This window comes from Dermacentor andersoni, chromosome 2, assembly GCF_023375885.2.
Source record: "Dermacentor andersoni chromosome 2, qqDerAnde1_hic_scaffold, whole genome shotgun sequence".
NCBI lineage: Eukaryota > Metazoa > Arthropoda > Arachnida > Ixodida > Ixodidae > Dermacentor > Dermacentor andersoni.
Window position 1 is genome coordinate 176,062,961 of NC_092815.1, and position 12,373 is coordinate 176,075,333.

Genomic DNA, 12,373 nt, shown 5'->3' on the forward strand with positions numbered 1-12,373 from the left:
CATATACTATTCTATGTTTGTAAATTCTATATCCGTACACTTCAGCTAATTTTACCTCTGCTTTATATTATTCTCGCAGTGTCGATTAGCACAGCTCATTTAATTGGGGCATGTTTGGCATTAGCTGCAATCTGTGTAGCCTCCAATATTTTGCAGTGTGGGCATTGCCAAGTGTGGCAGCAGACATGGCTTCAGGCCACATCTTTGCTGTGGCCTGCACTATGGGTTGCTATGGTACCTCACGGTGTTGGTAATATTGTCCCTTTTTTTTCCTTTTGAAGGTCACCAAGCGCCCCCTCACAGCAGGCACACTGTTCAAGAATTCCATGGTGGCGCTTGTGCAGAACCTTGCCTCCAAGGTAATGCCAGCCTTGCATGCATTTGCAAGGCCTTGCGAAGTGCCAGTCTGAATACCATAAAACAAAAAAAAGGGGGGGGGGGGGGGGTGAGTTCCACCTTGAGGTGGAACAGTAGTGGTAAACAAACTACATATTAAAGGGGCTCTGGAAGAGAAGCCCATTCCATTACCTTTGTTCATCTTTTTTTATTTATTTGTGTACGGTATTAGCTGGGCAAGTTACAGTAAACCCCTGTTAACTCAAACTCTGATACGTTGAAACATCGGTTAAGTTAAAAGCTCTTTCCGGCCAAGGTTTCAACCCCTATGTTGTTCACCTCTTACGTGGAAAAGTGCATGCCGAGGTCCAGACAACTTGAAATCTCGACTTCAAAAATACCAGGTAAAAAGGTAGCAGGGCAGTGTCAGCAGCGTCACTTGCACTTGCTTTTTACTCGGCCGCAGCTCGCTAACCGAGCCAGATGCCACACCAGGCCATGCTATCTGCTTATCTTCTCCCTTCTTTCTATCATCGCTCAATTGCACTTGCTCAGCTGCTCGTGGCCACTTGTCATAGCCTCACGCAGCAGCGGTGAGCTGGGAGCCAGTTCTCTTTCTCTCTCTCTCTCTTTCATTTAGGACAATGTCAGTAATGCATCAAATTATGCGTTCACAGTGTATTAACCGTGATCTTGGGCAAAATGATTGTCACCTTTGAGTGGACACGATCAGCCCATGCGCTGTGCCCAAGAGAAGCCAGTATGTGAGCCTACACCATTTCAGCAAGATCGCAGCTTGATAAGAATGCTCGCTTTCATGCTCTCGTGACGTGGAGGCATAAATGCTATGTTACTTGTGGGCGTCTGCTTGCGGGCGTTTTCGAAGTTAAATTGTCTGCAATTCGTTACAATGCAGAAAGTAGCAGTTTCAGCTGTCTGGAGGTCTGAAAACGGTTATTCTCGGACTAGCTTCAAATGATATCATTAAGATCATGCATGAGGAAGTGACCGAACATATTACTAGTGGTATTTTGGAAAGGCTCCATGGGGTCCTTGCATGGCCAGAGAGCTTTTATTTTCATGATTTCACTTATCTCTAAACTCCGCTTATCTGCTTAGCTTTTCCAGATTTTACAGCTTCGAGTTAATGGAGGTTTACTGTACTGCCATTTCCACGTACAATCAACTCCCATTAATTCGACAATTTCCGGTCTGCAAAATGGACGGATTGAAATGTTTTTTGTACCTTGAAGTGGTCTGTCGTCTACAGACTAGTTCAATATGGATTACGATAACTGTACATGTTGTCATCACCTCAACACTTTTTTGGCTGCGGTGACAAAATCCACAAAAGAAACATTGCCTGGGGCACAGTGCAAGTCGTCATCATCACTGCAGAATAGATTGCTGCCCTCACTGGCATCACGTAGGGAAGCAGTAGTGCTAAATTTTTTCGTTTTCAAGCTTTCAGTAACTGCCACACACGAGGAGGCGCCAGTTGGGGTTGATGGGAGTCGAATAAACTGAAGCAGCATGCTTTTATGTGCTAACCATTCAAGTTTTCCTTCCACACTAATGTATAGTTTCTTGGCGAGACTTTCCAATACATTCGAATTAAGTGAAAAGTTGAATTAACCGAGCTCGCCTATTACTTCCACGATGGAAACAAGAAGTGTAAGTAACTTGCCGAGGCGAGATAGAGCATGCCATTTCTGCCTGCAAATATAAGTACTGCATATCTAAAAAAAATAACTCGCCTCAGCGGTAACCTTTTATAGCTTGAATATGTGATGTCTTGGAGATTATGGTATCTACTTATTCATCTGTCTCAGCTTCACAGACCAATCTTCGCAGATTTTAAGTGCACATGCACTATCATGGAATTCTAAATTTACAGCATAGTATCTATAGAGTCCATGTACGTTGATGCTATCGCATTACCTGGCAATGGCTTGAACGCAAGCACAGGCATAAAAAATTATGCAGGTCCCGTGTACTGTGGGAATCGAAGTTGTGCGAAGCATTTTGCAGGTATGGCACCTACCCTGCGGCAGCGCGCCTCAACCGGCTCTGACTCTCTCGATGACTTCAAGCAGGCGCTGATTGTGAAGTTCGGACATGCTGAGGCTCGGAAAGATTGTGGGCTTGCCTAGCTGCTCGATCATTGCATATACATTCTCCTTCCTCTGCGCCAAGTAGTACCCAGTAGTACACCATCCTCGAGCTGCTCAAGTAAACCTTTGAGGAATGTGATGTCCGAGTTGACGCACTTCTCAAAAAAGCTGCAGTCTTCCAAAAGCTTCTTTGTGAGCGTCGGGAGCTGGTTGGCGTGCACGGGGTGGAAAGCTTGCTATTGAATCGCGGTTCATGCAGAGGCAACCACGAACTGGTGCTCCGCAGCCGACATATCCGGATCTTCTTACACGCGCCATCGGGCTCGGCATAGATAGTACGCAATAATCAGAGGCAAGAGTTGGATGACTGAGATCGAATGATGACGATGCCACAACCACGCCGGCAGCCCAAACATGAGCATATACCCAGCTGTTCAAGTTGATAGGCACCTCCAGTCCCACTATAGATAGATAGATAGACGGACGGACGGACGGACGGATGACACTCAAAGTGCCTGAAGTTTGGAAAGGATGGTTCGCATTCAAAACTTGCACTGCATAATATGACAATTCAGTTCCTTCCTAATTGAGGCTTCACTGTGATAGTAAGTGGGCCTTGCTTTGTGTATGATGCTGGCTGTGAGAAAGAAAAATCCTGCCATTGCACATTTTGTGTGTTAAATAAATTCATCAGATTCAGGTATGCATGCACTTAGATGTTTAATAGCTTTCACTCATTCTTAGCTCATATTGCCTCTCCTTACCTTTTGACAGGAGCCTTTCTATGTTCGATGCATCAAGCCCAATGAGCACAAGTCACCGATCCTGTTTGACGAGCAGAGAGTTAGGCATCAAGTGAACTACTTGGGACTGCTTGAAAATGTCCGTGTACGACGAGCAGGATTTGCCTACAGGCAAGACTACACTCGCTTTCTTCGAAGGTGAGAAGGTGTTTTGTCTGTTGGAGATACATGGTGAGAAATGTCTGGAAGGATTACTTACACAGTTTAACACCTTCAGTATCGTTTCTTCCCGGAGGTGACATACCCCCAGCATACTTTTTCTGTCTGGGATGCTATAAAACAAACGCGACGCTTTATTTTTGGCTGTGCAGAAATGAAAAGAAAATGACACAGATAATCATGTCGGGGCTGCTAATTCAGTACACACAGAGTTCCTTTGCATTAGGATGAGTTTGCGCAGATATGGTTACAGAATGGGAAGTCTTCAAATGGGTGTTGGTGAGCCATTGCTTTCCAGTCCATACAGTAAAAATTTGTAAAGGAAACAGCAAATGTTTGCAATAGTGAGCACTTGTGTACACAACTGTTGTACAGTTTACAAGCTTTATTTAACTTGTTTGGACCCTAGAAAAGTCACTGAAAGGTCACTTAAATTTAATTTAGAAGCAGGAGATGTGGTATAACTGAGATGATACGCTATGTAGTCTAAGCATGAGACCCACGACCAGACATTGATGGGGCTTCTAGAAGGAAGTGTACTCACAATCACTGCGGCCTCTCGGCATCTCCATGCAGGTACAAAATGATAACGGAATACACATGGCCCAATTACCGCGGGGGCTCGGATCGTGACGGCTGCGAGGCCATCATCGACAAGATGGGATTTTCGGACGATGTCAAGTACGGCCGCACCAAGATTTTCATCCGGTCACCGCAGACACTCTCACGTTTGGAGAATGAGCGCCTCGCCATCATCCCTCGCATTGTTGTGTTCCTCCAGAAGGTAGGCATGAGCTTTTTTGCTCACTGACACTTTTGTTCACTCATCTGTGCACATAAAAATACCAATAGAACTTCCTGTTTGTCTAATAGAGGCGTCCTATATGTTATTAGAACTCCATGGGCATTATTGGAATTCTATTGGCATCAACAGAATTATATTGGTATCAATAGAGTTTGTATTGGTACCAATATGGTTCAATAAGTAGGAGCTATTTGTTGCCTATTTGCTTCCTCTTGGACTGATATGACTGAAAACATAGAGCTGAAAAGGCACCTATCAGCACAATTTCCCAAACCACTTCATTGTACAAATTGGAAAAGCATACGACAGAACGGTGGTGGTCACAGAACTCATGTGCTGAGAATTATCAGTTTCCTATAAGATTCGTTGGTAGTCCCCTCCACTTCATCATGCTGGCGGAGCCCCAGTATGTGCTCTAGCATGGATGGCATTCCAATAACATGGTTTAACTACGGTAAGTCAATCTAATCGGTGCTTGAGTGCGACTGCGCAGATGAGGCTACGAAACTCTGCAGATGTCAGCATTGCACCGTGGCAGGAGGCACGCAATTGACAAGCGCTGGCAGTAGACGCTTCGGCTCCTGTCTTGTAAGTTTTTTTGCCCTGGATTTTCGTTATGTTTTCTGGGATTTGTGTCGTGGATTTGCGATTGTGTTGCGATTTGCGGTGTTGGGGATACGGGTGACAAGCACACCGAGTTTTGTAGCCTCATCTGCCCAGTTGCACTCGCACACCAGTTTGCATGATTTAGCATAGCGGAATCGTGTTATTGAAACGCCATTGACGCTACGCGGTTTGCGAGTAGTCCCGTCTACAATTAAGTGGAGGGGCACACCGGGGAATCAAGTCAACCTTATGCAAAACCACTCATTCTCAGCGTGCAAGTTCTGTGACTACCACTGCTGTATTGCAAGCTCTTTTGAGATGTACGATGAAGTAACTTGGGAAATTTAACTGATGTGTGCATTTCCAGCTCCATCATTCATGTTTGCAGTCCCTATCGGTCCAACAGGAAGCCATTAGGCAACAAACAGCTCTGGCTTATTGAACCATATTGGTGCCAATCCAAACCTATTGGTCAAATAGCTGCCACTTATTAAACCCTACTGGTGCCGATACAATCTATTGGTCCTACTATAGGTGACAAATACATTCCACCTGTCAGACCCTATTGGTACCAATACAACCTCTATTGATACAATAAGCGTCAAATAGATTATGCCTATTGGACTCTACTGGTACAAACAAAATCCAAATTGAACCCATAGAGTTCCGATACACTTATAATAGAAACTATGGGACTGCCCTAGTGAACCAACAGAAAATTCTGTTAGTATTTGTGCTAGTGAATGGTGGCTGATAATAATTAAATAGGCTTATGATTACTAACACAAAATATGGTGAAAGCTCATTAATTTGAATTCCCCAGTACTATAAATAACATTCAAATTATCTGAATGCCAAATTATTAGATGTGCATAAAAGATAATAAAAAAATGTTTACTTCATTTGCGTACCTTTTGTTTAAAAAGAAATTGGTGCTTTTGTCGACAGAACTGAGCCTGACGATATCAGTCGCTAAATTGCTAAACTGCCCCCATGAGATAGTGAGAGAAACTGGAGGATAGGAAAGACTGGCAGGAGATGTCAGTAATACCTGGAGTAGCATTCTCAAGCAATCATTTTCATAAGGTTTCACGGGACTTGGTACCAGATGCAACGAAATATATTGAAACGCAAATACTGTTTAACCGCTCTTACAAAAGTTACCACTCAGCACATGACATGCCTAGTTGTATTGGAACATTCCTGAATGTTGCCGCTGATTGTGACAGTAAAGAACCAGACAATAGTAAAACTGTGGGTCAGTGGGAGTCCTGAATTAAACTTTTTATTGGGAATTGGTGCCCAGAAAAACAAGTGACACTCCAAACACCATAGTGGCGAGGTGAACACAGTGGTCAGTCGTTGGAATCTTGATCTGTGGGTCAACAACGTTACAGTATAGTCAATAGCGTTCCTAGCACTGCGCGAAGGTAGCAAGGTTGGCAGGGTGCCAGAAACACTGTTGGCCATATACGTTTGTGGCTGAGTCATGCGAAATTTTGTGACAGTGATGGTATCCCCAAAGGTGATCACTCAAGAATACCACCCCTGTGCATACAAGGTGGCTACAAGGTGACTGCAGAATGTTGGCTCACATCTGCATGCTTACTTATTAGCACCTTCTAGCATTCTCTTGAGTAGGTCATAGTTTCCTTGTTGCCTCAAACTATCAACCTCACAGCCCTTGGAAGCACAAGGAAATTGGTGCCTCCGAGTAAGCTTCAGCGCTTAAAACAGCAGGTGCACAAGCATGGTTCCCTATGCATACAAACAAGCAAAGAAAATAAAATATGTTAAATAGGAGTGAGTCTGGTGCTCCTTTATCTTTTTTGCCTAACAATAGTTGGTACAGAAAGGTATGCCAAGTGGCATACTGAGGAAATTCACTTACACAAGCATTCTAACAATTAATACAGTCGCCGACCGTTTATTCGGACCTCACGGAGACTGCGGAAATGTCCGAATAAACAGGTGTCCGAAAAAGCAGATTAAGAAAAAAAATGAAATCCTTTATTTCCACGCACTTATTCGGGCTCAGCAGTAGGCTTGAAGAAATCGTGAGTGCGCCTTTGCACGCTGTTTGGTTTACGCACAATCAGATAAGCCTGAATCTCGGAGAGGGTCGTACAGTCACTATAGGCGGCTGAAAGCACAGTCACTGCTTGTGCACGCTCTGCATGCGACGGCAGCGTAGCACATGGTGTGTCATCTTCCGACTCGGAGTTATCGTCCGGCAGCGCAGCAGAAACCTGACGAATGATCTCGCCGTCGTCGAGTTCTGTGCATGTCAGTACAGCAGTGTCAGCACCTGTGAAACTGTCAAATGAGACGGTGTCCGGAATCGCAATGCAACCACTGCGTAGGTCTCGGCAGAACATTTTCCGCGTCAGTAGGGAGCACATCGGAAGGCGACAAATCTTAGGCCTCCCGGCACTCGCTTCACGGCATTCCCCAGCGCAGTCTGCGCGGGCACTGTCGGCGCCATTAGACACTTGACACGATGGTTCCGTACGCTGCGTTGGATCACCGAAACCTCGACACAGCACACAAAGCAAACACCACCGTGCCGACACCAGTCGCACAAACGAAAAAACTGGCCTGCTCGCAGCGTCGTGTGCGAAACAAACAAATCAGCTGCTGGATTGTCTTGACATGGCTTACTAAGCTGAAACCGGAACTGCTGTACAGCCACTCTATCGAACCAGGCAGAAACGATGATGATGAGCGGGGATTTCCAGTAGCGCCACTTCGTGGGGCAGCAAGGAGGCTCCGTTCAAAACAAAAACGGCGTTCATTAAGTCGAACTCTGCGCCGGTCAGAGTCGGTGCATGATGCCATAGAGTTTCTCACTATAACACCTAGAGGGTAATCTGGCGCCACCGTCTATGGGAGTTTCTTAAGGGGCACCGTGCCGTCATGGGAATGACGGGATATGTGTCTGTGAGGCTCGTGTTGGCTGGTGTTGTAAGAAGATTCGTCTAAAACGTGGATATGGCTACGCAAATAACGCGTTCTCCAAGTAAAATCTTCATAAAATGTTTCCATTCACACATATTACATCTTTACTCACCCACGATGCATGACCAAGCGAAGAAAAGCAAGAACAGACGACCAACTGTTTCAAAGCGAGCGCGAACCTTGTTGCCTGTCCTCCAACTTTAGCGGCCCGCTGATACTTTTTACGTAACATGTAGTCGTACACACAATAACAAGTTCTCATAGTTAAACAAAACATGTTTTCGCATAATAATAAAGCTAAAACAGCTTTTCACGTGCTGTTCTAGTAGAAAATGAATCATTGTGGCAGACGGAACGGCACTTGCCAAGCGCGTCTTCAAGGTGTCCTGTCTCTACAAGAACGATGCCAATCCGAATCCACAATATACCGGCATTCCCATGCATACCACAGCGCAGCAGCGCCAGATTTCCCTCTAGGTAATGTAGTGAGAAACTCTATGCATGATACCCTCGATCGAGTTGGCTCAAGGAGTGTCCGAAAAATCAGACGAGAGGTTGCAAGGTGTCCGAACTTTCGGCAGGTGTTATACATTATGGTCTATGGGGAGAATGGCGGTGCCGCGAAGCTGACCGAATAATCGGGCATGTCCGAATTTTTGGAGTTCGGAAAATCGGTCGGCGACTGTAAAGGGAAAATCAGACATCCACCTGTTTATGGCAATTGCTACAAAGGAAACCCATACGGGTTCCTCGAAAGAAAAGCCTCACAGTTGAAGAAAAATTCGTGCTGGTCCAGGACTCGAACCCGGGGCCACCGCCTTTCCAGGACAGCCGCTCTGCCATCTGAGCTAACCAGGCGGCTAGCAGATGGTAGGGCGAAATCGAATTTGTCGACAACACGAAGCAAAGGCAAGAGTTTGACGTAATAGTTCTGTGTAAACCCGCAAGGTGGAGAGAATTAATTAAGCATTCTAACAATTTATGACACTTGGTTTACACTTTGTTTGCATAGCCATACAACTCACCCCTGCTTTCTTGCATTTGATTGCTCTCTGGGTGAACAAGTGGTTTGGTACCACTTGTTCACTTCAGAGGCTACACGGCCAATTGTTCATCTGCGAATTGAAATTTATTTCAGTCAAAATGTATAGCCTCTAGCTGTTGCAATAGAAGGCACTAATTTGCTTGTGCCAGATTTACTCGGTGAAGACTGGTTGGCATTTCAGATGTAGATATAAGAAGAAAACTGGGGTTAAAACACAATGTACATTATTTGCTATCTTATTAATGTGCTCTCGGTGGTAACGGAGAGTCAGAATTTAGTATTTCTTTTAGAACCAAAGGTGTGGTCTCGGTTTACTACATTAGGATTTGGGGCTTATTTTGTCCAGATTGTACAGTATTGAAATATTGCTTTATTAACTGATGGCCATCAATAATCTAACACACAATGGTCCTCTTTCAATCTCTCTTACACCACAATGACGTCTGGATGTGTTTGTCATGACGGTGCATGAAAATGTAGCAGTGGCTCCTAAATGTTGCCAGACTTCACGATGGGCATGACAAAAACGAATCGCGCGATTTTAAACAGCGGCCCTATTTCTCTGGTTGGTTTTAGATGTGGCGTGGTGCCATTGCACGAATGCACTACCGAAAGACGAGAGCTGCCATCAAAATCCTTGCTCACTACCGCAAGTACGCCGCTCGGAAGTACATCTCCGACCTGAAGACGGCCTTCAGGTAAATGAATTCTCAGGTTATGGTTGCAGTAGACCCCTTCGGCAGTGCTTGACCTCCAAGCAATTAAAAGTGCTGTTTACTTGAAGACAACAAAAGAATTTGATAGCTAATTTGTAGTTTGAGTCATGTTTTTTGCAGCTTGAGCACTTTTGGCTTGTGACTGAAAGAAGGTGGCACACAATTTTCTTTCAGGTGATTGGGTACTAACATCTAGCAATGGTTCACTTCTTGTGACAGCTGCTGTTAACTGCTGTCCCTCTATTTGGCTTAGTTGCTTGCTGCCTAAGGTTCAAGCCAAATTTAGGAAAAATAAGTTAAGCTGAGAGATACTGTAGTTATTTATAGTAAGGGAGACCCTCAGGGAAAACAAATTTGGCTGTGAGCTGCTTTAGTTAATTACAAGGGAGACCCTCTGAGAGAGCATAACTTAGGCCTTATTGAAGCAGCTTTACTCTTGTTTTAACGGAATGAATATTTCCAGTCCTGCCCTATTCATTCATTTGCATAAACATAGGATCTGGTTATGTGACAAGAAATATTAAATATTTGTTTAAAAGTCTGGCTTGTTTATATATCTTAAAATTATAGAGCTATTGCTTTCACTTTCCAAGGCAATGCATGGTACATTTATGAACGAAAAAACCTTGCTGTTGTAATGAAGTCTTCAAGAGCTATTTTCTATTTTTGCGTCAGCACCAGTTATTTTCCACAGAAATCAATCGTCATTGCTTCTTTGATAAAATGCTGCAGCATAATATGAGACCGCACATGTAAAGTAGCGTTATAAGTAGGGGTGTGCGAATACTCGAATATCACTGAATTGAATTGAATATTGAGTGTCCAAATAATTTGATTCCCAAATCAAATATCTACTATTTGATTTTTCAAACATTTGGTGTAGAGACCTTTTTTTTTTTTTTTTTTATTGCGATAAAGGCTTGCCCTTAAGGCATAATTCTTGGAGCGTATATGTGTATTATATGTGTGCTGTGAGGCCTGTGTGTGGTGTAGAGACCTGCGCAGTGCCACATGTCACGTGCACCTCCCCGGGGAGCCTGTCGTGCTCGAAGCCGTCCAAGCGAGCGCTTCACTTCGTTTTCAGTGCAAAGGAGTGCTGAGCGCACCGTGGATGGGCTGCCCATGCTGACACAGCAGTGGACTAAGATACGCTATGTCTGCCCAACAGGGGATCGCACACACATCGGCCGAACGCTGCAATTCGCAGAACGGCACAGCCTCTGTCGGTACAAGGTTCCTCCGGGGTTGACAGGACCCCGGAGGAACTCATTATCAGGATAATGTGTCGCAGACAGAGGGAACGGCAAGCAAAGTAGTTCATATTCCGTAAAGTGTGACAGTCGGGCCAATTAGCCGCTGAATAGGCACACAGATTGTGTTGGATATGCAGCGACGAACTTCATGTCGCTTCAACAGCCGTCAACTACTAATTAGCCACCTGTACAAACACATCAGTGACAGTTTTCTGATATTCGATATTCGATTCCATAGTCTGCTTTTATTTCTTGATTCAATTCAAGATCTACTATTCAGTATTCACACTCCCCTTGTCTTAAAGAGAGGGTATAAAGAAATTAGAAGTTGGCCAGCACATTTAGAATGCTTAGTAGGTTAGTATCACCATTGGTGGAGACCTAGTAAACCAAAAAGATGCCAAAATTGGAAGACAGATGGCAACACCACCATGAAATTCCCCCACTCAGCCTCCAGTGACATCAGAGACTTTGATAGCATCTGCTTGGGGACTATAATTAATTGCTTGTCAGTAAAAAAAAAAAAAACATTACATTGCATGGAAAAGTAAGGAATACAACTGGCAACTTATGCAAACTTTTTCTGTGTAAAGCTGCCAAAATAAATGAATAGTTATATCACTATGGCACTTATAGTCTATAGCACTTAAGTCAACAGTGCCATAGTGTTGGCATGAAGTTGTTGAAGCTGAAATTTCAGCCTTCATTTGTTTTCTCTGCCAATAATTCAGCCTCCTGTGCCAAAAAAAAAGAAAGACAAAGCTAACGGATGTAGTTATCAAATTTGATTTTTTTTAAATTAATGCGTCCCTTTTTTCAGTGGTAAGTCTTTTAAGGACTTTGCACCAGTAGGCACTTCATTGTTCTGCATTAAAAACAAAACAAATTCTAGCGTCTCGATTCATTCACCTTTTCCACAGACCTCAATTGGTAAAAAGCAGTTAATTGATGTGCAGGCATCTAATTAAGCGACAAGGAGCTAAGCATTAAAATTGTTGAGTTCATAGTGAGGTAGGTTCGAGTGATTCAAGAAGAACGTGCTTTTGCAGATTCTAGTGGTGCCCTTCTTTTCGTGAGGAGTCTTGTTTCTCTGGGTTTCCTTTTGATTCCTCCATTTATTCCCTTCCTCAGGAACGTACACCAGACCAAGGACTATGGCAAGAACATCGCTTGGCCTCTGCCACCATGTTGCGTCCGGGAAGCCGTGCCAGGACTCAAGGCCATCTTTTCACGGTGGGCGCGCCGCTTGTTTGCAAATGTGTACACTTTCAAAGAATGTGCCCGTTCGTGGTGCAGTTTATATTTTCTACCTGTGAGCAGCCAGATACTCTTCTACTCGATTCAGGCTTTGCATCAAATAGGTGTTATTATATCTGATAACTTTTTAATAAATTCTCAAACGTTAATGAATAATGTGGGAATTGCTGAAAAAGAATCAAATATCTTTTTTGTTATGTTTATTTAATTTGATACTCTTGCAGATCAATTTGACTTTTATTCAGCTTTCCAGCTCTCAAAAATATACCCCCGGGCTTCAGTGGCTCTTTTATTCCTGTGTCTCGAGAACTGCAAACATCA

General features: G+C 44.0%; 1 protein-coding gene across 1 annotated transcript in view; it reads left to right on the plus strand.

Moving 5' to 3' along the window:
• Positions 1-12,373, plus strand: part of Myo31DF (Unconventional myosin ID) — a 103,781-nt gene that overhangs the window by 75,334 nt on the left and 16,074 nt on the right. The window contains exons 13-17 of the mRNA XM_050187229.3: positions 282-359; positions 3,225-3,391; positions 3,989-4,196; positions 9,403-9,524; positions 11,927-12,028. Of these exons, the coding sequence (XP_050043186.1) occupies positions 282-359; positions 3,225-3,391; positions 3,989-4,196; positions 9,403-9,524; positions 11,927-12,028 (677 nt within the window). The remainder of the gene's footprint in view (positions 1-281; positions 360-3,224; positions 3,392-3,988; positions 4,197-9,402; positions 9,525-11,926; positions 12,029-12,373) is intronic.